The 26231-nt window shown below is 38.8% G+C and overlaps 1 protein-coding gene across 7 annotated transcripts in view; it reads left to right on the plus strand.

Annotated features, from left to right (window-relative positions):
* Positions 1–26231, plus strand: part of PCGF5 (polycomb group ring finger 5) — a 75155-nt gene that overhangs the window by 29917 nt on the left and 19007 nt on the right. For 5 of the 7 annotated variants that reach the window (XM_087764999.1, XM_087764996.1, XM_087765002.1 and 2 more), the window contains 4 exons: positions 7011–7319; positions 19167–19263; positions 23842–23897; positions 24020–24079. In XM_087764999.1, coding sequence (XP_087621125.1) covers positions 7208–7319; positions 19167–19263; positions 23842–23897; positions 24020–24079 — 325 coding nt within the window. In that variant the 5' untranslated portion in view covers positions 7011–7207. Of the gene's footprint in view, positions 1–6372; positions 6514–6730; positions 6897–7010; positions 7320–19166; positions 19264–23841; positions 23898–24019; positions 24080–26231 lie in introns of those variants that run through there. The other 2 variants (XM_087764997.1, XM_087765001.1) reach the window with 2 other exon arrangements.

A 26231-nucleotide genomic window follows, 5' to 3' on the forward strand; every position in this document is an offset into this window, starting at 1 on the left:
CAGGTGATACTACTGTAGAGAGCAGAGTAAAAGGAACCTGAACTGGCAGAAGCATATAATCAGATAGCAATACAGGTAAAGTAGTTTAAAAGTATTAGAGATTGTACAATAACAGAAATGACAACAGAGGTGCGATTTCCATGAGTTCGGAGAAAGTCTAACAAACTATGCAGTGGAAGTGAAATAACTGGCCAGAGACCAAAAAATTAATTCTGAAGATGCAAGGTCTTTGGGATGCATGGAGAGCAGCTGATTTAGAACCGAGGTGGGTTGTTTCAAATTATGTGTCTTCTTTAAGCTGTTACCAAAATGTGTGACTGTAACTTCCTCTAAGTACTTATACAGAATTGCTATAAATTTATATAAAACATAGGACTGTAAAAGACTACTTTGGTCATTCTCTGTGGTTCCCCACAATTGCAGGCAACTGTGAAATAATGCCTACTCCATTTCGGCCTACAGAGCATACCACGAACCACAAAACATTTTTTTCAATGCCCTATAAAAAAACTAAAGGCAATGTAGTACAGGAGACCAAAGTGCATGGAAACTACAGTGTGCCATAAGACAAAACCAGGAGAGGCTGAGGATACCACCAGTATTGTAGTTGCCTTCAGATCCTAACTCCACTGCAGATCATTGTTGTGAAACCACATACACAGGTGAATGGAGGCACAGAAGCCTCTTGATTGCACGTCTGGTATACTTGCTGCTGTTGCATCACTCCCTGTGAGCAATCTCTGATGGTTCGAACGCAAACCGCTCTTCACCGCGTCACCAAAAATCATTTACGTATCAAGAAAAGAAAAAAAATTGTTGTGGCACAATGCAAGGCTCTATACCATAATGAAGAATTTTTGCCTTTGAAGCCAAAATAATGTCAATTAGGTCATTCTCACATGAAGAATCAGCTTGGCTACACAGCAGCTTATAGTGTACCTTTACTGTGCTTAAGAAAAAAAAACAAAACAGAAAGCAACAGCTGATCACAGTTTGCACAGTTAGACACTAGTAACTGAATAGAGAATTTGGTCACTAATATTTTAGAAGTTTGTCCCACTTTCTCTGAGAAGTTTCTGGAGATGTTTGTGTCTGATGCATACAATCATGCCTATTAAAACTATTCTTCAAAAGAAAAAACACAGAATAGTACCAAAATAATCAAGGCAACACAAGGAAAATACTTTTTAAAAATATGCCCGTCTACAGCTGCTTTCAGCTGAATAGTTTGAATTCTTCTGTGATAGATTGGTATTTTTAAATTTGCAATACCCCTGAAGACTGTAACCACAGTTCTTAAATCTGTTATTCACAGGGAGGTATGTCAAGCTGCTCACAAGATCTTCCCTCAGTATGTTTAATGGTCAGCTAATTATATGCTCAAAACCAGGTATTTTTTCACTTCAACCTCTGCACACAAGTGGCTAAAGTTAAATTGTCTCCTTCATTCTAGTGGCAATTTCTCATCAATTTTATTTCACAGTTGTGATTTTTTTTTTTTCCTTGCAGTGGCAATCTCCCTCTCCCACTGCTATGGCCTTGTTCCTTACTTGTTCGCTGTGTTTCTCTGACTGTGAAGAGACAGTGTGTGCTATGGCTTCTCAGTATTTTAGTGTGCCAAGGAAATGTTTAACAATACAGACCTGTTCATCTTTCCCTTGGTAGAGTCACTAATTTGATTCCCTCTCCTTTACTAGCAGCCAATCACTCTAAAACTTGTAGGAACTTACTTTATGATTTCTCTTACTTTTTAAAATTTGCTTGAAATTAGTTCAACAAAGTCGGAACACTTTGTGACACAATTCTACCTTAGTCTTGAAATGTATCTTGAATGCATTTGTCTTGTTTACTTATTTGTCAATGGCATAATAATACAGATGTTAGCATTTTGCAACCTGCTTTGCTACTTTACTTTGGACTATGAAAGAAGAGTAAGCATAAAGAAAGAAATGTTATATATATCCCAGAAGTGCTATTATGTGCTAATATACAGCATCTTATATAGAGCTCAGTAGGCATGAAGAAAGGCCCTCACAGCAGAAACGCAAAATCTCATTGCTGATCATTTTCACGAATAAGAGATGGGGATAAGAATAGCCTAATTCCTATCGTTTCCTATCAAATCAAAGACAGTCTTCACGCTGAGCATAGTAATATTGTTTATACAATAAATAATGTTACTACTCTTTACCTAAAAAGCAAAGAAATATGATGCATGATCCCAAGATAATGGCAAAGACAGTGATAATGACAGTAAGAGTTAAGTTTACTTGCTGCTAGTAAGTTACTCATATATATGGGAAAGTATACAAGATGCAGCAAACAAAATTCCAACTGGGCCTAAGGAAAAAAATCCACAATGAGGATTGTCAAGGGTTGAGACAGGTTGCCCAGAGAGGCTGTAGAACTGCCATCCTTGGATATAGTAAGACTTTATTTGGATAAGGCCCTGAGCAATCTGATTTAACTTTAACATTAGACCTGCTTTGAGCAGGGGCATTGGACCAGATGGTGTCCAAAGGTCCCTCCAACCCAGTTAGTGCATGGTTCTATTCTAGATACTGTTCTAGTGGATAGGGAATTTAACACTGGAAATAAAAGATCCAAAAGTGGTTATATTTGGTCTATTTTTCATACCTGAGTAAATATGCAGTAATTTCAAGTAAGTTGCCAGCAGTTTGAGGGAGGTGATCTTCTCTGTTTAGCACTGATGAGGCGACATCTGGAGCGCTGTGTCCAGTTCTGGGCTTCTCAGTACAAGAAGGACATGACGCCAGCCCAGCACAGGGCCACAAAGATGATTAAGGGACTGGAGCATCGTTCCTATGAGGAGAGGCTGAGAGTGCAGGGGCTGCTCAGCTAGGAGAAAAGAAGGCTCAGGGAGATCTTATCAGCATCCCTCCTTGACAGGAGAGAATGAAGATGAGGAAGTCAAACTGTTATCAGTAGTGCCCACTGACAGGACAAGAGGTAATGGGCACAAACTGAAACACATGAAATCCCATCTGATCATAAGAAAACATTTTTTTTACTATGAGGGTGGTCAAAACTTGAACAGAGAGGTGGTACAGTCCCCATCTGTGGAGATATTCAAAACCCAACTGGACACAGTCCTGGACAACCTGCTCCAGCTGACCCTGCTTGAGCAGAGGTGTTGGACTAGATGATCTCAGGAGGTCTCTTCCAACCTAAGCAATTTTGTGAAGTTTTCAAGATTTTAAGTCATAAAATGGCATTTCCATCAGATGTCTAGAGACTCAGTGTTCAGTGAAGATGAATGCTGTGGCTTCCCTCTAAATATCATTCAGATGGCTCCACAATGTCTATTAAGAAAAGTAGGGATTTTTTTTTTTCTCTATTTTCCCAGTCCAGATGCGTTCCAGTAATTCTTCCATCTACAAAATACAAGTAAGTCTTAGGATAACTGGAGGGTAACTGGAGACTTGCCTAGAAACAGACTCCAGTGTAGCTCTATAGGGATGTAAGGTTGTACTCATGTGGATTACTAGCAGAATTAGAATTATTCACTCATTTCAAATCATAGAATCATAGAATCGTTAAGGTTGGAAAAGACCCTTAAGATCATCGAGTCCAACCGTTAACCTATAAATGTTACTGAGAACTTGGCTGTATTGACCAATGTTGATTTTCTCTCTGGAATTTACTTGAGAACTGACACCAAACACTGGTATTTTTCAAAAACGTTGGAGCTGCATTAATGAGTAAAATTAATGAAATGCTTGGAGTTCACAAGTTCTTATGTGTCCTGACTGTTCCTTTAAAAAGATGTATTTTATTTGTATTAAATGTAAAGAATTACTGTTTCACATTAGGATGATCCAGTAGTTCTTCAGGGATTTCAACAAACTACTCCTCTGCTTTGATAATGCTTAGAAAGCAGTCTTTATTTTCTATGTGTTAGACAAGCTCATATATGTGAAAATGGACTTAGTTTTAAAAAAAAAGGTACCGTGTTAGAGGACACTCTTGAGAACCGCTCGGTACAGGTCAGGTGACAGGAAAGTCAGAAGTCTAAGAAACACAGAAAAATGAGAGCAGCTGTATTTTCATCATTGAGTTGAGGGCTATAATCACCATCTCTGTAATCTCTGTACATTTGCTGTCGCTAATACACGATATGTATTTACTCTTGCCTAGCTCAGTTTATTTTGTTAATTGTTTCTCTCATAATATGAAAATGACCACCTTATTTGATTCAAACACTATCCCTCTGTTACCTTTTAACTGCTGTAAGTAGATAAATGCTCGCATCACTTATATGGCCCTATATTTTTAAAGAAACCTGTTGTATGCAATGCTAGGAGTTAACTACATTTGAAATTATAATTAATTCTTAAGCATTTATTAACATAATTTGCTGCCTCATGATACAAAGTAGGAGTAAGTATTTAAGGATCTTTGTTATACTGCTTTCCTCTGATAATGAAATGAGAGCTGCTTCTGCACTGCTTCTCGTTTGTTCTTTATGTTGTGGTCTTGAGAGGTGCTGAATGCCTCAACTTTTCGTCGTGTTCAGAGAGAGTTCAGGGCACTCAGCATCTCATACATACAGCTTGGTACCAGCAGGACCAAGCTCCTACGTCGTGGAGAGGTGAGGGGAGAATTTGTCATGTACGCTGTCACTTACCTGGCATGCGACGGGTAGCCCTTAGAAGAAGGACTTCAGTTTGGCTTGTGGCAATCTGTACCAGTTGTGTATGTTTGCAAGTATCACAACTGCTGTGCAATTTTTACTGTATGGGCTATAGGGGATAATAAATGATGTAACTCTGTGTTTTTAATGTGCTTGAATAGAACACTGTGTATCCATTATTGCATAAACATGAGCCTAGCTGATAAATCTATTTAGAAAATGTTTGGGGTTTTTTTTCCCCAATAGGGACGCTTGATAAACTATGCTTTGAAATCTCAGGTAGAATCCAGTTTATTTTTAAAACAAATCTTACCAGACGCAGTCATTTTGAAACAGAGCATCAGCAGTTGCTTGTTTTAAATGCATGTATGTAAGTTTAATAATGCTGTATCATGCGTAGTCTACATTCAAGCAGGGCCACTCTCATGCTTATTCGGAAAAATGTCAACTTCTGCTAAACCGACAGAATGTGACTACTAATTAAAATATTCCCATGAGATGTATATAGTATATGTTGTCTACTTTCTCTGTTAGAGTTTAGCATTCTCTAAACTTTGACTCGGCAGTGTGTGCTTTATGGTATAATTATGCAAACAATGGCTAACAATAGAAGGCCAAAACCATCAAAACACAACTTTTTGTTAAACTGTACCACATGCTGCTTCAGAAGATTTTTAGCTTTATAAACTCCTGTTCAAGTTGCGGAGATATAATCTCCTACAAGATGCACATTTTATCAGGAAAAATTATGCACATTCTGTTGAATTACTCTATGTCAGGTTTATCGTGCCTTCACCACTGCGCTGTAACTTTAATTGTAACAGTTTTTAATGCACCTGACTCAGCCTGGCAATTGAATTGATGTCAATGGAGATCTACTGGAGGGTAAATATTCCAGAAGTAGGAATGGATGGCAGGAGCAGGCCTAAGTTATTAAAGCCTTCTGCTGTTGCAGCACGTACCCAAGGATGAAAGGGAGACTGCACTGGAGGGCCAGTGCAAAACGAGTACTTATTTCAAGTGCAGAATGGAAAAGGAAAGAGCTAGCACAGTCACAGGTAATGTGATGGTATTGCAGCTAATATAGGAAATGCCTCCTTATATTTTTGTTATTATTGTCAAAAGGGGTGTAGAAGAACTTTTCAGAAATAGTGCAATTGAAAAATACTATTAAGGCAGCTTTAGTTTTATGTACAATTTCCTGGTGATGTGGTGCATTTCTGTGAATAGGAGAGCAGAAAGCAGACGCGCTGAACGACGGGGACAGCTTTCACTCCTGCTTAGTCGTTCTCTGGCTACTTGGTCCCGGTTCGAGGGAAGCACGTTAACACCTGCAACTGTTTACAGGATTTGGGCCTAACTTAGTCCGGTGGTTTAGTGTTTCCTCTTGAGGGGTGGAAAAATAGGTTTAAGTTTCACCCTTCTACGGGCAGAAGCTGAAGTTGTTTTTAAGAAACGGTGTAAGGGCCGAAGCGGGGCGGGTGACTGCCGCCGGAGCGGGCTGGGGCGCGGGCCGCGCTGCGGCCGCCCCTGCGCTCACCTGCGGCCGGCAGCGCTCCGCTCCCGCCTGCCCGCCGCCTCGCCTCCACGGCCACCCCTCCACCCCCTCCGCCCGCTCGGGGGCTGCCGGCGGCTCCCGCCCCGCAGCGGCGCTGCGGGCCGTGGCGCAGCAGCGCTCGGCCGGGCTCGGCTCGGCCGGGGAGCAGCGCCTGCGCGCCCGTCCCGCCCGCCCTGGGACCGGCCGCGGCAGCCTGGCGGGGAGGGAAGGAGGGAGGGCTCGGAGGGGGTGGGAGGCGCACGGCGTTTCCCTTTCTCTTTCGCCGGGCGGCCGCCCGCCCGAGGCCGCTGGGCCGCGGCAGGTACGGCGGGGGGCCGAGGCGGGGGCGGGAGCGCCGCAGGTGCGCCGGGGGGAGGGACAGGGGTCGGGTGAGCGGGGGGAGCGCCCGGCCGCCGCCGAACTGCCCCGCTCGCCGCCCGCTCCTGCCGGCGGGCTCCTGGGGCGGGGGGGGGGGCCCTCCCCGCGGGGGCCCTCCGAGGCCTGCGGACCGCGGCGGGGAGAGCGGCGGGCGGGCGGGCAGCGGGGCGGCCGGGGACCCCGCCGGGGCTGGCCGGCGGCCCCCGCACCTGTCACCGCTGCCCCGCGGCGCCCGGCAACTTGTCGCGCTGGCGGCCGGGGCCCGGCGCGGGCAGGGGCGCTGCCTCGCAGCTCGGTGCCCAGCGCCGGGCACGCAGCTGCTGTTATGTAAATAATAACCCGCTGCTCCTGCCAAGTTTATGGCGACACTTGTCCTCCGGGGCATCGCCACCGGTGTTGTGCCGCCAGGCTTACACACCTCTCTTTCCACGTGTGTTACAGGTAAGAAAATGACTCGCCCGTCAGCGGAGCAGGAGTTACGAGCCCTGTCCCTGTGAGACCTCCGGAATTACGAGCAAATGCCTGGAGAAGTCCAGTTGCACAGAGCAGCGCCCCAGCTCTTGTGAACCCCGGGCATCGACGCCTCTCAGACTTGCTCCTCTGGCCCGAGCACTCTGCCAGCGTTTCCTACCCCACGAATGGCTACTCAGAGGAAGCACTTGGTGAAAGATTTCAATCCTCATATCACCTGCTATATCTGTAAAGGCTATCTCATCAAGCCAACTACAGTAACTGAGTGCCTCCATACCTGTAAGTAGTGCTTTGCAAAATATCCCTCCTTCATAAGCGATGCTTCCTTGAAGCGTTATGTGTTTAATATGGTATCTGTGCCGGTTTTTATTTACTTCTGAAGCGTTGCATGAAATGCTATGCAGTTTCTGGTGGGGTTTCCTAGACACTGGTCTACCATTTGGGTCATCTTGAGGGCACGTCAACCCTGCTTAACACCTTGCAGAATAAAGGTACCCAATTTATTTCCCCCAAGCTAGTGGTGATTGTGCTGGCTCTAGCACCAAACATGTATCATGGTGGCCTGGCTGATCTCGAGTAAGATCATTAGGTTGGGTGTGGTATTTTGATAATATAGCTATGCTTCTGCAACTTAAGCCAATGTATCTGTTGGCAGTGTGCATGATGGATACACCAGTTTGGTCAGTACTGGCTTACATCTCTCTGTGATGTGTTCCGTGGCACAATGCATAGAAATACTTGAAAGCTGGCAAAATAACTTACTTAGGGAGTAGATCTCTCTGAATGAAACTGACTCAGGAAAAATTGTTCAGGTTGTCTTATGCTCCTAATACTTTTAAAACATTTGTGTATATGAATTATATGAAACATACGAACGGTCCTATCAGACTCAGTCGGCTTACTTCCACAAGCTAAGTTACTTACACGCTTGATTTTTTTACATTTATTCCTGAATAGACGATAGTTTGCTTGGACCTTCTTGAGAATTGGCATCTTTCCAAATAAAATTTGAATTCTTCTAAAAGAAGAGTAAGGGGAACTGTATGTTTTCAGGTAGTATTATGTATATATTATATTATGTAAAATAATTTATCAGAGTGTCTTCCTGAATTCTGCCACATACAGATCACCTTTTCCTCTACAGACATAAGATTTCCATATCACCACTTGAAGTTTTTCATTTCCATCGTTGTAAGCTTCATATTTTGGCAACTAAACTTTGCTTTAAAGACACACCGTATTTAGTAAAGATCTGTTAAAAGCCTCGCCTTAGCATTTCCTGTCATTTCTGCACAGTGTTGTTCTTGCAGTTGTTATTGTCTTCACTGTTAATTTTTACATTATGGTGTTGTGTCCCTAGTGTATCAAGCACATAGAGAATTAAAACATATCAGTCCTGTATGTTGTTCATAGTACAAAGACAATATTGTTTACCATTATAATAATATTATTTTTAGTTTAGTTTTTGAGAAAAAATAGTGTTCAACTGACTTTTTCCAAGTCTGATATCAGCTAAGGATTATAATGTGTTTTGTGGTGTTATTCTTCTGTTTTGGGTTACTTGGTAAAGGAATTTAAGTTCAGGAGGAGAGAAGTTAAGCAAAGTGTACTTATAAGAATTTGAAATAAAACAGGAGGGGGAGAGGTATACTGGCTATTATTAAATTATCTTTCCCTTTAAAAAAAATTGAAAAATTCCAGCATTAGTTAATTTTTTTATGGTTGAAGTTTAATGAACAAGAGTAGCTTGTAAAAGGTTGGGGTGAGGGGAGAAAAGTTGCATCAGAAATCAGCTCAGACTTAGGAAAAAAAATTGTTTTTATTATGGTATCTTTCTGTTTAGATAATTTATTTGTTTATTTACTTTGCTCCCATTACAAAACAATAATGGCAGAAGGAGCATTTTTTTCTCGGCAGCATCTGTTTCTTTTGTTCACTTGTAGATTGTGAGCTCTTCACTGAGACAGCTCTGTTATTGCCTAGTCCCCAGATGAGCACCCGTGAATATTACTGAGCTGCCATGTAGTTGCACAGGTTTCCTCACAGAAAAGCTGCCACGTGTTTGGGTCATTAAGTAGAACTGCAGGAAAGAAGGTGGTGTGTCTTTAAAGCAAAGTTTAGTTGCCAAAATATGAAGCTTACAACGATGGAAATGAAAAACTTCAAGTGGTGATATGGAAATCTTATGTCTGTAGAGGAAAAGGTGATCTGTATGTGGCAGAATTCAGGAAGATACTCTGATAAATTAGTTTACATTTTGGCTTTTAGAAAATATTTAAACTTTTTTTTTAAGTACAGGTATGGTTCTTCAGTCATATCCAAATAGTTACCACAAAATACAATGAATTTAACTGTCCTTTGGTATTTGTCTCATACTACTAATTGCCATAATTCAAAACAGTGTTGCACAAATGATCAAATCTGCAGATATTAACGGTTTAAGAAGCAGCATAAATTCATTAGATACTGGGAGTACAACGTATTACTCTGGACAAGATGAAAAGCATGTATTGACATAGATGGTCTCCAGTGATCACAGAGGAACTACTGTGATCAGTAGTAACCACATCAGTTAGCTCTTAATTCACATCTTCTGTGTTACTGAAAAATGTTAAGTAGTAAAGTTCTGCTCTGAAAAATGTGTGCCTTTTTGTTAAGAGATGTTTCTGATGGGGTTTTTGGAAATGTTGGACAGACAACTCCACCATTTTCTGGGAAAAGTACGTGCAACTTGGGCATCAGCAGTACAAACTTTCTTATCTCTGTTGGGAAGGAAATGCTTATATTACTGCAAAGTAATTAATTATTCTGCAAATTCACTACTTTGTTTCTTTTTTGCTACTTGCAACAGAATGGTTTTGTCCTATGGACTGAGACCTTTTTTCCTAGTCTGTTACACAGCTGTCAAAGATGTTTAAGAATTACTGGTTGAAGCAGGCTAGACGTGAGCTAAAGGGCACGTCCCATCATCTGTCTCCTGAGTCACTCCGTTGTTTAGTACAGTGTGCGCTTACAAAACCTGGAAAATAAACTTTCCTCAGGAACATTCTTCAGTGTCCTAAAAAATATCGGGCTGTTTACACAATCGTAGCAAAGTTGGTTGGACGGGACATCTGGAGGCTGGCTAGGCCAACTTCATGCATGAGGCAGGTTAGTTGCCAACGCTGTACCAGGTCAAGCCATGGCTCTGTATAGTTAAATTGTGAATTTCTAAGCGCGGAGTCTCCGCAGCCTCTCTCAATAACCATTTCCATTGCTACGCTATTTATTTAGTGAAGAAGTTTTTCTGAGTGTCCTACCAGACAACAACTTGTGACCATTGTTCCTTGTGATACTATTTGCCACTACCAAGCAGGATCTGGGCTCTGTCACTCCTGTAACTGCTATTCAAATGGTATAGGCTGTTATTAGATCACCTGCTAGCCTCAACCATGATTCACTTTTGGTAAATCGATATTGCCTATTCCTGATTACATTTTTGTCCCTCACGTAGTTGGAAATTGATTCCAAGGGACATGATGTGATCTGCCATCTTTCCAGGGAGTGAGGTGAGACTGTTTAGCTGTAGTTACCTGGATCATCCTTCCCACCTTTCTTACAGGTGGGCATAACACACTACCCTTTTCCGGTCATCAGGTACCTCCCATAATCACCATGATTATGGTGATAAGCTTTCAGCTTAGTGAATCCTACCCGGCCTATAGATTTGAATACCTCCAGCTCTTCTCAGTAGGCCCTAACCTGGTGCTCCCTGGCTGCTGGTCATCCTTCTACTTCCCAAATCATGCTGGTATGCATGGAGATCTCTGTCTGTGAAGACCAAGGCAAAAAAGATATTGAGGACTTAAAACCTTTCTATATAATTTGTTCCTAAGTTGTTTCCCTTGTTCATTAACAGACCCACATTTTGTGTGAAGTTCCTTCAGCTACTAGCCTACTTGCAGAATCCCCTCATCAGTTTTAGCTATGGCTGGGCTTTGGCCTTCCTTCCTAATTTTGTCCCTAAGTGCCAGAGCAATGATTTTATATCCTTTTGTTTCCCATCCTTGTTTCCACTTCTAATATGCTCTATTTTTGCATATTAATTAGGAAGCTTGTGCACAAAGCAGTTCTTGTGCACCAAGCAGTTCTTCTGACAAAATTCCTTCTACGATGGGCTGGTTAGCTCTTGAGGTCTAAATAAATTTTCGTTAAAAAAAAAAAGCCAGCTCTCCTAAGTACCTTACTTTCTAATGACAGCCTCGTTGGGAAATCTGACTAGCAGTTGCTTAAACAAGCTGAAGTCCCATCTCCTGAAGTTCAGAATCCTAACTCTGCTGTTTAACTTTGTATTCTTCCTCGAGATCCTGAACTCGGTCATCCTGTGGTCACTGCAAGGCAAGCTGCCATCTGTGGCTGTATTCATCACCAGTTTTTCCCTGTTTATGAACAGCAGATCAAGTGGTGCATTACTCCTAGTTGGTTTCTCTAGTATTTGCCTTAAGAAATTCTCAACCAACGCAGTCTAGGAACTTTCAGAAATGTCCTTCCATGCAGGAAAATGACCAGAGATGTAATTTTCAATATCAAACCAATAACCTTACAACCAGAGTTTTTTTCAGATTTTGCTAAAAAGCAGGAGATCCCAAAAGAACTTTACTGCAGCAAAATTGCCCACCCTCAGACAACCAAGCTGATCTGCTTTCATACTCCTTCTCCTGCAGAAGCTTCAGTCAATGGCATGTAGCAGGTCTTAAAAGTCAGCAGATATGTCTTATTTTGAAACAGATGATTTCAACCCAAAAGGTCTTTCTCGGTCACCACATACTGAAATTCTCTCTCCCTTTTAACAGTAGGGAATCCAGTCTGACTGTGTCTGGTAATTGTGATTAACAGGGGAGTAGTCTCACATGTATACTTTCTGAGAAGGGTAGTTAAGTATATATATAAAGTTTTCTGTCCTGTTTTTATGCAGACGCTTTCCCTGAAAGTAAGTCCTTTTAAAGGTAGCTAATTAAATACTTCATTAAACATGCCAAATGGCTTGTTACATCTCTGTACCATCACTGAGATGGGTTTGATGTTCCACTAGCTGTGTGTATCCTGTGCCCCTCCTTTGCTCGCTAGATCAAAGAGTGATTAACTGTGAGAGAGGAGATCCTTGGAAGAATTCAAAGGATGAGTTCTGACAAAGAATTTGTCCTACAATTACCTAATTAAACTTTCTCTTGTAGAATATTTTGTTTAAAAAATGCAATATGAAGTTTTATTTAGGTACCTTGTTAATCAGCATTTAAAAAATAACCTAGGAAGAGTCTCGTTGGACAATATGTGTGTAGATATGCATAAGATATGTACTTTTTTTGTTTGCATAAGATGATATACAGCACAGTCCTGACACTTCAATCTGTATTTTTCAGCTGATTACAAAGATCTGGAAGAATGTGTGAACCAGATACCTCTATACTGGGAAACGTAGCATTGTGTAGTATGTTATGGTTGCCAGCCAATTAGCATATGTCACAGAAGTACTTTTATCAGCTGTAGTAATCATCTTATGTGAGTTTAACTTTTATTGTGGCTCATCTGAAGTGTCATAGTACAACCATGAAATTCAGGTCCTCATTTCACTGGCACGTGTAGCCATACCTCAAAATTCTGCAAACTATGTACATTTCGGTTAAGCTGTTTCCTTTTGCCTGTTTGCTGTCACACCGTGACCTACAGTAAAGCAAGTGAAACTGTGTCATTTCGTTAACTTTTACTGGAAGCGTTAAAGGTTTTTGGTTTGGTTTGTTTCTTTGTTTGTTTTTTTCCCCTCTCTAAGGTGGTGAATTAAATATATCTGTAATTTAATTGTGTTTAAAGATTACCTTTTTCCCTACCCTTTTCACCCAATACTTCATTCCATTCTTTGAAACTTCAAAGTGATAGGGTTTGAAAAACGTTCAGTGTTTTATACTGAGAATAGCAGAGGATGATTATACCTATCATATCTGAAAATACTGGTTGATGATCCTACTCCTACTAGGAGTATCACATATCAGTTCATTATTCTTGAGTGCTAGAATTTATGTGTATTTTTTACTTTTACATTGCTATCGGTAAATCACATTTAGTTTTGACAGGCAAATCCTCATAGCACCATAGCTTTACATGAGAAAAAGCAAAAGTTGTTTTAGATTACTACAGTATTGATTTACAGTTTCAAGGGTATTTTTATGGTATAAGATGACCTCGTGATTTGAACTAGCTGCACAAAAGCTTGATCCGGACCTGTATGTTTGTTGGGGTAAGAAATACATCTATAGAGGACTGGCTTAAGGTTCTTGGTTCGTTATGATGTTTTGTCTGTATATATTCAACTCAAAGACCTCTCTTACACTGGATATTAAGCTCTTCATTAATCATTAGTCCCTTACTTGGACTATGCCTGTCTTCCAAGGGTGCCATCTTCTCTCAAAAAAAGGTATAAAGAGAGCACATAAATATATTCAGACCGAGGAATTCAATTCCTTTCCATAGACTGGTTTCTATTATAAATATTTCTTCAAGTTATATTATTGTGGATTTTAGCAGGCTTTATATTTAGTGGTGTTTAGTATTTGGGAGGTTTTGGGGAGTCAGTCATCTGACTTTAAGTAAGTGTGTTAGTTATCTATCCTGTAGCATAGAGTTCTTCTGAACAGTAATAGTTTCAAATTTCTTCTAGGTGTAAATGAAAGCCATAGCACAGATAGGTCCTATTTGTCTTTAGTTTGGAAAACAAACAAAAAACCTAGCAAAGCCAGGTTTAAAATATCTTTACAAGACAAATCAATGATTCCTTTTCAAAGCTGTCAGATCAGTGTCATCTCATCACAGACTTCGAGAACTTCTCTGACATGAATGGAGCAGAGATCCCAAGCACAAGTGAAGGGAATTAAATTCTCTTCAAAGAATTTCGGACATAGCTTTCTTAAAACACAGGGAAATGTTTTCTGAAGGAGGCTAGTACTAATTGCTTACAGAAAAAAGGAAACCACTCTGGTATTGATACAAAGCCACTGGTAATCCTTTTGAAGAATTTTTGTGCTAATCCCCTTAGAGTCTCCATTGATAAAAATTTCCCAAATAAGAGAAGGTTAGGGGTTAGGCTTGTCAGTTCCAAAATTAATATTGACCAATACCAATTATATTTATACCATTTTTTACAATTTTTTTATTCTTTATCGATCATTTAAAATTGGTGTCAGGTTAGAAAGTGACTCCATAGAGATGATGTTGTTTCTACTGGACAGGGGGCTTACAAAAAAAAAAAAGTTAATGACCAACCCCTTCCTTTATTATAGGAGTTAGCAGAAGAGGAACTCCTTCTCACATAGAATCATAGAATCGTTAAGGTTGGAAAAGACCCTTAAGATCATCGAGTCCACTGCCAAGTCCACCACTAAACCATGTCCTTAAGCACCACATCTACCCGTCTTTTAAATACCTCCAGGGATGGAGACTCAACCACTTCCCTGGGCAGCCTGTTCCAGTGCCTGACTGCCCTTTCGGTGACGAAGTTTTTCCTAATATCCAACCTAAACCTCCCCTGGCGCCGCTTGAGGCCATTTCCTCTTGTCCTATCGCTTGTTACTTGGGAGAAGAGACCGACCCCCACCTCACTACAACTTCCTTTCAGGTAGTTGTAGAGAGCAATAAGGTCTCCCCTCGGCCTTCTCTTCTCCAGACTAAACAATCCCAGCTCCCTCAGCCGCTCCTCGTAAGACTTGTGCTCTGGACCCCTCACCAGCTTCGTTGCCCTTCTTTGGATGTGCTCCAGCACCTCAACATCCGTCTTGTAGTGAGGGGCCCAAAACTGGACACAGTACTCGAGGTGCAGCCTCACTGTGCAGTTCTCCATTGAAAAAGAGTTATCCCTAAGCTCAGTTTCTGTGAAGTCAAGTCAGAAAAGGTCAAGAGTAAAACAAACCCTTATGTTACTTACCTCAGCAACTTTCAGCTGAATTTCCATATGGCAATTATTCACAACTGTGTTAGACTTCACAATTTCATCATCATTGTAGCTTCTCAGCCTTTTTTTCCCCACACTCTTTAGCTTGAGGTTCTCCAACTAATGGAATTTCTGAGATAGCAGATGATTCTTAACCTTGCGGTTCTCATCAGTATTGTCATCACCCACCACTAATCTGTACGCTTTCTCCTGACAGAAGTAGTGTATCATCTCTACCTTCAGCACAATATAAATACCAGGTTTATGAGATATCAGGTGCTGCAGTTGAAGAGCTCAATGGACAGTAGCATATTTCATAGATTCATTGAGAAGCTTGGGCAGAATATGGTTATTTTCTTTCTTACTGAAATCATCCAAGAAGTGCTTATTCTAGGACTCTTGTTTCAGACTTTTACTATATCTGACATCAGATTTAATAGGTTAATCCTATTTAGTCCTTTGGTTTAGTTCACACAGACCTAGTATCTCTATGTTTAATTGCTTTGATGCTCTCTACTTCAATTATATAGAAGAATCATGCCCAAAAAATGTTTGGGTTTTTTTTTTTTTTGATAAATAGGAAGAAGACATCTCCTCCATTAATGAACGGGGAAAATATGATTTTCAACATTGTTAACTACTTCCATTCATGGCAATATTTCCTTTTCTAGACTCTCTTCTTCCTAAAAATCTCTGGGTTCCTTAAATAAATAAATTTAAATGCAGTTTAGCCACTATGTCTGCATACGGTCTTCTGTTTGAAATATTTTTAATTTTTTACAGTGATTACATCTTACTATCAATTAAAGAGCCTTCTCCATCATGGTTTTGTGCCACATTGTCTTCTGTTTTGATTTTCCTGTCATGTGTTTAGAGTAGGACCTTTTAATGATTGGCTCATTTTTCACTTCTCAAGAAGAGCAAAATAAATGAATGACATGATACCAGGATGGCCTATTTCAGAAAAAAAAACTCACTTCATCCTAGCTTTCTCATGAACACTGTATCAGAATTTCATATTAATTAGTTTTATTGGCTGTTGGCTTTTTTTTTTTTTCCCCCCAATTCAAAGGACATGGCATGCTCATGATTTAGCTGGAGCCATTTTTTTGGACGATATTCAGGACTACTGGTAGTATCAAAAAAGTAAAGGTACAGTAATTAGAGTATGAAGCAAGGACATTTTTGGAGAATATTACATTATGTTGTTTGGCCAGCTAATCAAATTCTATCTCTGCACTTGAATGGTGTTTGTGGCTGCTTGCAAGTAATTCAGGTCTGGACGCTTGTAGGGTTTCTGTTTGTTCCTTAGTACATGTTTTTACAGAGCATTATGTCTTATGGCAATGCCTGTTCAAAAAGTATAACTTGGGGAAAGTGATGTTGCTTCTTCATCTGTGACTCTGAGACCCACTTGTGACATTTCCTGACCTCAGGGGACCAAGCATGCACCCTGTTATCTAGCTACAGGTGAGAGGGCTTTTTCTTTATTACATGTTACTCTACAACACCCCCTCCTCTCCAAGGCTGTGTGCCTGAAATGAGGGTACGCTCTGTTACCTTGAAGGTGCTGGAAGTTGTGCTTAGAATCAGGATATTCATTTAAAGGGAGCACTGCAGAGCAGATTCATGACACCCTTTGGTGAGCAATGTCGTGTTCTTAGCTATTTACTCTAAAATCTTACAAAACTTAAACCATTTTAAGGTAAAGTGCAAAAAAAAGATTGTGATATCTAAAGCAAACAACACAGTTAAAGTAATAGATGTAGGTGAAGAAATGAAAAAAATCCCGCATCTATTTAATCTTGGCATAGCTGGTTGAAATCAGAAAGCTCTAATCCTTATCCAGCTAGTGCATTAACTTAAGAAAAGAGTGATTGATATTCTTGGAGAGGTGATTTTTGTATATATTTTACTGTCTTTCCTTCTTCCCTATTATATCATTCTGTGTATGTGGCTGGGTTTTGATGAGTGAAGGAACTGAACTATGCCTTCAGTTGCTCCCTGTGGTGCTTTGTATTTCAGATGGGTGACAGAAGGAAAGGTAGTTCAGATGGTTTCAGGAGCTGGGATGGCTGAGGAACTACTGATCAGCTAAAGAATTCCACCCTGCGATGTTTGCCCGTGGGCTGAACATGTGCAGACATTACATCTTAAGAAAAACTTTGAGCTGAGAATCTTCGTATCTTTTCAATTTCAAGGACAACTTCTGTTATTTTGAGTTCTAGAGGAGATTCTCAGTTATATTAATGAGGAGAGATTATAGAAATCTTTACGTATATTTTAAAAGTTATTTAGACTTGTGCTTTAACTTAAGCGTGTTCTTAAGTGCTCTGTTGGGCTGGCACGAAGGCTTCTACATGGGTGATGAAATTCTTTGTATTCTGTAAGTGTAGTAGCAAAATGCTTAGTTTTAGGAGTATTAGTTATAAAAAGTATACGGAAAAGTGAACAAATGTTGTAGGTACAGAACATCACTTTCGCTGCTCTGTACTACACTTCTGATCCTGTGGAAGTGTTAGGGAACGCATGTGCAACAATCAATTAAGTCCAGTAATTTGACAAATCATAAAAGATCTGCGGTATAAGAAGAGTTCTGTGATTACAGGTTCTTGCATCTGTATGCCAGCACTAAATACCTCACAACTTGAGGTTAAGAAAAAATGAACTCGTATCCTCAGGGATGAACGGTGCTCTCATAGCATCAGTGTTCTCGGCTGTTTTGGAGTCCCCATGTGCAGAGGACAGCACTGCGCCCCACTTACTGGCCTTGCTGGGCAGGACTCGTGGGCTTCCTGAGCTCATTTTACCAGATCGTAGGAAACCTGCCCTCCCTCCAGCGCTGCTGGAGCCATTTAGCCTGGGGAGAGTGCCAAGAGCCAGCCAGAGAGCCCTGCCGTCTGTCTGTCAGACTTAAAGGGGAAAGTTCATGGTAATTTCAACCAAAGCTATGAAGTTAATGTCCTTAAGTTAGTGTTTTAAAGCAGTTGGGAAAAACACCTGCACAGAGGTTTAGTGTGTGTGCATTATCAGCGTCAGCTGATTTGTAGTAACTCTTCTGAGCATACCAAGGCAAAGATAAATGCAGGCTTTGCTTGTTAGGTGACACTTGTTAAAGGAATTTCAAGATTCCTTAAAGATTGTCATATAATTAGGATTTACCAGCTTGTTGTAGAGGTACTCTTCATTCTTTAGGTAATTGATGAAAGAAATTACAGTTTTCAGCAGAAAGCATATTGCAGTTGCAGCATACATTTATTTTTTCAGTCCATTTACTGATGAATTTGCAGTTCTCATTTCAGCTTAGGTGAAGTAATAATAAACAGAGGATAGAGTTTATCTCCATCCAGAATGTTATAATGCAATAATAATAGCAGGCATATTTGTTCTCATCAGCTTGGCTTCCATTTTGTTATTAATGGCAGTAAAATCTACAGTCTAAAATTAATCATTTGGAAGCAACAGCGGTGCACCTTGTAGCACCTTGTTTAGTTTAATTTCAGTTTATTGGATTTTAAATTCACATTGTTGTTGGTTTGGGTTTGTTTATACTTGCCATGGTCATGATCCTGATTTTTCATTATAAGATTCAAGTATTAAATGTTCACTGTAAGTTCTGTCATTGCTTTTGAAGCGCTATGTCACAAGAGAAACATAGCAACTTGGAACCTGGGTACAATTTCTGTGAACTTTTCTCTTACAAGAAGTATTTACAACAGTATTTTCTGTTGCCAGCAACACTGTTGAAAAGAAAATAATGTGCATAAGTTATTTTCAAACCATCTGAAGTGATGGTTGGCTCTGCTGGGCTAGAGCTCCCTAGCATGCACTTTCTCAGAACCTGTTCTTTACCTGTGCCACATGGTATAGGTTTTGCATTTTATGATGCTGGGAGAATTTTAAGTAGTAAAAATACTGCATACTTTAGAGCAGCACTTGTCTAACTTGTTCTGCTGAACTCGGTGTCTCGGCAGAGCAGAACTAGCTGTGGCTTTGAGGAACAAGAAGTGGATAAGGTACATTGTAATTATTTGCTTAAAATAATACTCTTTTAACTTTGATGCATGAAGTAGTTAGCTGGTATCATTAGATCGTGTTCAAGCAGTATTATTTAGATCTTAGTCTAAGGGGGTTTTTTTAATCTTTTTTTCTCTTTTTTTGTCCCTCAGTTTGTAAGACTTGTATTGTTCAGCACTTTGAAGACAGTAATGACTGTCCCAGGTGTGGCAACCAAGTGCATGAGACCAATCCACTAGAAATGTTAAGGTAAGATGACATTGCACAATATTTGCTGAAATGGAACAGCAAGAAATAAAAAATAAAATCTTGATATCTTTATCCTGAAAAGGAATTAAATTTTTTGCTTATTTGTAAAATACATATATGAGCTGTTCTTAGCCATAGATTCTGTCAATTTTTCATCTCCCAATAAATTGTAAATTGATTTTTTTCAGATCTAATAAAAGGAGGAAAGATAAGGGAAAGACACAGAAAGTCTGGGTATATTCTACAAATTAAAATAAATATTTTAATACCCCTATTAAACAAAAAAATGAACCCGGTACCTTTTATTCTTTACATGAAATTATAGAGTTTCTTTTTTCAAATGATTTAGGGCATTCCAGACTGCATGCAACTGTTTTTTTTCTTCTTAGAGCAATGTAGAAAATGAATCACGCAAATAACTTAATGTTTTCCAGAGCGTAGATTTACCAATCTGAATTGAAATCTGCTGTCAGATTAATGAAAAGACACTCATGAAAGAAAGTTTTGACACTGAAAGTGCCCTTTCTTGAGAGTTCACATTTTTTGTATCACAATAACACCTCTTCGTTTAAACAATTACTTTTCTTGAAATTCTGGAATCTCTTTTAGTCATGTTATGTTGAAACAAAGGTGATCAAACCCTACAAGTACAAACAACGTACAAACAAATCCTACAAGTACAGTACAGAGAAATCAAGAAATGTCATCATAAGTGGAAGAACTTCATGTTTTCCTAAAATGATGAAGCCACTCCCTGCCCTCACTCCCAACACTGCCTCCATCCCCCCTCCCACCCCCCACCCCCAATATTATTAGGTTGTAATACTGTTGTGAACTTAGGGAGAAATATTCTTATATCAATGTTAATATAAATATTTACATCTGGAATTTACTACGGTTGGTATTATTTCCTAATGTCATTGCGTTTGCTACAATTTGCCATATTTTGCTTTGATTTTTGACTGATATGTGTGTGCAGAGCAATTCCCATGCCTCAGCAATTCCCCTACCAAGAGGTGAGAGAGATTAAATTCAGCAACTCTAAAGGGTGTTATTAGCTTAAATCTTTGTCATCTGAATGTTTTTTGGAAGGGTAGGGCTAAAAGGGTTTATGTAGATGTTTACCATAAGTATTTTTCTGATCTCCTGTCAGTGTCTGAGGTGCTGTGTCAGCCGTAACAGATGTTATACAGAGTGCATAAGGCTACCAAGAAGCTGAAAACAAAAGCATTTTAGAAATATTTCTTTTATTCTGACAGCACCATTTCACAGGAGCTGAGAAATGCATTTTTTGAAACATCTAGTAAATGTTTAGTAAAATAATAATATGCTTTAAGCAGGAAATGATAGAAGGGTGAGAAAAGTTGAGACCACAAGCCAGAAATGTGGGAAAAGCCATTTTCTCTGCAATTCTTTCCTGAAACTCCTTTTAGAGTCACTGGGTTTATTTGCCAACAAACTGCATATAGCTAGTAGTTTGCCAGTTGTATTTTATGAAACATTTGCTAAACTAATAATCAGAAGAGCGCATGAGCAGTGTAACGGAATTATCTTTTTTGGATGTTGCCTGCATAACTTAATACATGTCTTATACTCTGACTGAAGAGAGCAGCCCAATCATTGCTCAAGAATGCAGTCATTTTCTGAGAAATGGTGTTGAACACTCTAGATAGTATTTTTAACTGACATCTTTGAGACATGCTACTTATAAACTCAATTCCGAACAACTTCATAACTATGTAGGTTTTTTAGATGTATCTTTTAGTTGGCAGCACTTAGGGTCTGTTGAAATTATAAGTCGAAGTCTGAAATGCAACATCGAGCTTTAAAATGAAAATCTAGAAAGAGTGTTAAATTCTAGAATTCCCTTTCCTGCTTTAGCAGAATTCCGCATCATCTGTATTCAATAGGGTCTGGGTTGGTTATGCCATGAAGGCAGGCTTCTTTTTTTCTTGGTATGCTTCTTTGGATGCAAGTTTTCCTGAGTGATAGTCTTCATTTGCCTCACTTCAGATAATTAGCATTATCAGAAAGTAGCTTTGATCTTATAAGTCATTCAGTATTATAGAAGAGGTGAAAAAAGAAACTATACGAAGCTGACAAATGCTTGGTTCTTCTTTCTATATGTTCTGGTTTGGAGCTTGGAAGATGTAGGGGTGGAAAGAGGTGTGCCTAAAATATTAGTGTTCTTGTTTCAGTGTTAACAGGAAGTATCATATTAAATGACCGAGACCAACTTTGGAGTTACGTCAAGTAGTTTCATTTTGGAATGGGTTTGATGCGAGTCACAGAAGTACAAATCTTTTTTAGAGTGCTCATGAGCATGGATAATAGGAACACTGTAAGATGCGTCTGAAATTGAGAATCTTTTTGTAATTTCCTATTTTTTTCCTTACAGTTTAAGTTTAGTTCCCCTGTACTTAAAGATCAGATAAGTGGTATTTTTTTCTGCATTTTTAAAGTATTGATTAGTAGTTACACTTCATAAGGACAAAATAACTCTTTTTGTTTACTTTTTGAAAGGAAATAAAGTCATTGACTAGAGTATGAAGCCAGTTCTTGCTGCTAGCATCGTAAATTTGCTAAATAGACTGGTTTTCTTGCTATGTTAGCATTACCAGTGACTTTTGTTTGGGGCCACTGAAGATGAATTAGAAAGTGCTAAATGGGAATTTTCAAAAATAAATGTAGAAAAAACAGCAAATACCATCCTGAGGAATGGTTAGTGGGGTTTTGAATTAAGGTAGTGATGTTCGCTTTTGAAGTCCTTATTTCCCTTCTCTTAATGAGTAAGTTATGCAGATTGGACCTTTCTTACAATGTGAAATGAACTCCGTTTCCAAGACAGGTTCCCGAGTTCCTAGTGCTCTGCTGTGGGAACTTCATAGAAAGTAGTACCATCTAGTTGCATTAGATATGGAGAGGAGAGGCTAGAAGGGATAACATACCATTTGGAAAGGTAAACCTATATTGTCATCTATCAGAAGCTAAGTGCCCAGACATCCCATGATTTTGGTTTCCGTATCTGTGAGAAAGTACTCTTTATGCGTCTTTGTTTTAGGAGAGGTCTGTTTCACTTGCTGAAGATTTTTTTTTTTTGTCCTCATAAGAAGAAGCAATTAAAAAATGGATCGTGGTTGTAGCTTAAACATGAATATTCTTATGGTATGACTGTCTGCATGAACTGATGGATAACACAGGGAACTAGTCTCCGAACAAGATGACTGGGTAATAGGTCTAATTGTAAACTTTCAATTATAAATACAAATTCTGTAAAGAAGAGAACCTGGAATGCTCATATATTTATTATAAGAAGAGAATTATTATCCATTAAAATGGCTTTTAGGCATTCCTCAACAATAAAATCATTCAGTCTTCTTCCTACTTTGGTGCTGCTAGTGAACAAAAGGTAGAGAACAGTCATATGTTTTATAACAGGCCTATGGTGTATTATTAATTAATAACATGTACACATCCACATATGTGTATATGCAAATATATATGTATAGAGATATATATCATTACTGAGAGGAAAAATTAAGGCAATTAAAAATATGCTAAAGGCCATTATTGTATTGTAGCTTCTGACTGAATCTCAAGGTATTTAATTTCTCTGGCCGTATTACTTAGTACTTTGTTTTGTCATGGGTTTTTGTTTAGGCTATGGACAGTGGGAGTTCCTGTTCACAAGAGAAGACGTAGAGGACAGAGGAGAGAAAGGAAAAGGAAACAGAATGAGAGACAGAGAAAACCAAAGGAGAAGTGAGACAGGGAGAGGAACTAGAAAGTGGATGATAAACTAAATGGATAGGAGAGTAGGTAAAATTCAGAGAAAAGGGAAGAAAAACATTTTAGCTTCAGCAACAAAGGTAAATGCACTGTGCTCTCTGGAAGGGACTGTAATAGCTATTTCTGGCACTAATATCAGGACATCAGAGGATATGCCTGTGCTGCATACTGTCATCTGGTAGACAAACTCATGGCAGATTTAAATAGTTTAAATGAATTATGTTGGGTACTGAGAACTGTCTAGCCAGAGCAGCATGGATACTCTGTGGTCTTCTTTATCCTGCCAAGACTAGTTTGTCTGTGTTGTAACGAGTAGGGAATAGTCTGTTCAGTTTTTCATAACAGCCTTATTACCAAACACTTGAACACTTAATATGATAATGGAGTTTATAATTTTCGTGCTTACTACTCATAACCTGGACCTTAAAATTGGACACTACTTTTCCAGTTTGTTCTTTTCAGGAACACAATTGTTCGCATGTAACACAAATTAAAACAATGTAAATTTTAGAGTATAATGTTTTTTGTCTTTTGCTTCATTTTTTGTCTTTATACATTAAAAATAAATTCCTTGGTTATTTCTAAAAGAAATCCATTCAAGAGGTAGTTGAGATAAGGTTTAATGCTTGTTGTCTCTCGAGCTAAAATCAATTGATTTTCGCAGGATGTATTATTTACCAGAAATATGCAATTCGTTTTATTATTCAAAAGTTTTTATTATTTAAAGGCTAAAAATATTTAAAATGCTAGTTTCTACTTAATGTGAAATGTATTTTTTCCCTTTGAAAGGCTGGATAACACCTTAGAGGAAATTATATTTAAGCTGGTGCCTGGACTCCGAGAACGTAAGTTTCTCATTTGGTTTTGGGTACCTGTTTGGGTTGATGGAAGGAATATGGCTATTTCTAATGATATACCTGTAGTATTGATTTAAAAATTCACATTACTGTTCTTTGATGTTAACTAGAGGAACTGCAGCGAGAGATCGAATTTTGGAAGAAAAACAAACCTCAAGAAAATGGTCAAGGTGATGATTTTTTTTTTTTTTTCCTCTCTCATCTGTACGTTAAGTAGCATTGCTCATTAAGCCCTGTTTCTTCACACACTTATGCATGTACATTGTTTTTACTGAATTCAAAGATACTATAGAAACTCATAATGAATCTATGTAAATGTAATCTGGGCCTTCATGTACTACTGCTTATCTATTAACCAGTTGTTCTACAAACTCTAGCTGTTTTACCATTAGTTTTATTTGCATTTCCTTAAGCTCTCACTTTGAACACTCATGCAATTTTCCACTTGAATTCTTAATTTTCTTAATACAGCAGAACTACTTGAGTTTTTTACAGATTTTCTGTTACTGAATTTGACCAGCTGTTAACTAGGAGGTTGTCAAGAATTAGTTATGACAAGTAGTAAAACAGTTTTCCACGCATGCTAAACAATTGTTTTATATAGATTCCAAAATGCTTTTTCTTTTTTCTTTCTTTTTTTTTTTTTTTTGGTAGTTGACCCATGAACTTTGAGAGCTCAGTATTGAGGTGCTAAGTGAGGACTACATCCAACTGTTTTTATGCCTCTTTAATTTGAAATCAAGGTTTTGATACCATAGCCTATTTGATTTGGGCATTTTTAAGAGTTTTTTAAATGCTCTGCTAAGCTAAAGAAATAGCCATTTTTAGTAAAGGATCACTGTCAAGTAAACATCTTGCAATACTGCACTCGGTTGTTTATAATATCTTCTTTTCAACTTCATAACATTTCATTTTCTTTCTCACTAATTGATTTGCATTTGGCATCCATTATAAGGGACAAGGTTCTTATTATATAATTAAGAACTGCAGGACAGTTTGGATGAAATTATATTAGTTTACTACAACATACTCTGTAGCGTATACCTATTCAGTTTTAAAAATACTTATAAAATATTTTTATGAAATATAGACATTTGACTGTTTAGAAAATGATTTTCTGCTATATACATAGGTAGCAAAATATAACATATAATTTGCAAATTTGTAGAATGTCACTTATTTTTAACCAATTTATTCTTCTGGTTCTTACCTTCCTCCCATAATTTAATGGTAAACCTAATGGAGATCGGTTACTAAGCGTAATGAGTGATTGGATTGTTTTGTGAATCAGAGGAAAGCTCTGACTCTCAAAATATACTTTTAAGTAGCTACAGATGTATCCAGCTCTGTTAGTGGCTACATCCTTGGGCTATGGAAGTTTGACTCTACAAACCATTTGAAAGTCATGATAGCTCATTGAGACAAATTATGAGCATTTAAACTGTTTTTCTGCTATAAACAAGCATTTAGAATCTTGCCTGAGAATAAATTATTTAGTGAGAATAATTTCAGTAAGAAGGGACTGTTTCAGTTGTCAATAGTATCCCCTGCAATCATATAGTCAGACTAGTTTAAAAAAGTCCATCAGTTACATATTTACCACAGGGCACAACACAGTTCCCAACTTTAACATCTAAGATCTGTAAAAAAATACCAAGACTTAGAATTTTCACATTTCAGAGGAAAAAAAACCCAAACAACAAAGCATATCTCAGGCATTGGTGACTCCACTAGGAGAGTGGTTACTAGAGAGAAGTGATGGATGATGATGGGAAACATACTGTGGTACAGAGAAAAAAATCTTTATTGGTCCTTTCCAGTCTGAACTGGAGAAGGAAGAGGGGAAACAGCTTTAGATTGACTCACTCTCTGGAGATCAGTTTTACACTGAATCTCCGAGAAAAGCACAGGAAGTAGACAATTTGCAAGGTTTGCAAGAAAGATGAGGAAAAAAATGTGACACCAAATTACGCCTTAAGGAAAGGGGCGTGGAGGTGAGTGGGGAGTTGGTTTGTTTTCCTTGTCTTCTGTTCTTGGCTTGATGCTTTGACTTGGAGAATGCTGAGTCCATTTGGGTGAGATTAAAATTTCTTTTTTTTATTTATTTTTTTTTAACTTGTATCATACTGAACCTTAATATCATGCCTACAGTGGACCATCACATTGATTTCTAGAGACTGCCTGTACAAACATTATTAATTCTAATAACTACAAGGATTTTTTAGTAAACAGTCTGGTGCCATTTACACAGAGGAGCATTTGAATTTCTGTCAGATATCTTGAAAGATGCAACTTGGGTTTTGTGTGTACCTGTTTCTGGAA

The sequence above is a fragment of the Nipponia nippon genome, unplaced genomic scaffold (genome assembly GCF_047370975.1).
Source record: "Nipponia nippon isolate SJK-2023a ecotype South Korea unplaced genomic scaffold, ASM4737097v1 scaffold_3, whole genome shotgun sequence".
Lineage (NCBI taxonomy): Eukaryota > Metazoa > Chordata > Aves > Pelecaniformes > Threskiornithidae > Nipponia > Nipponia nippon.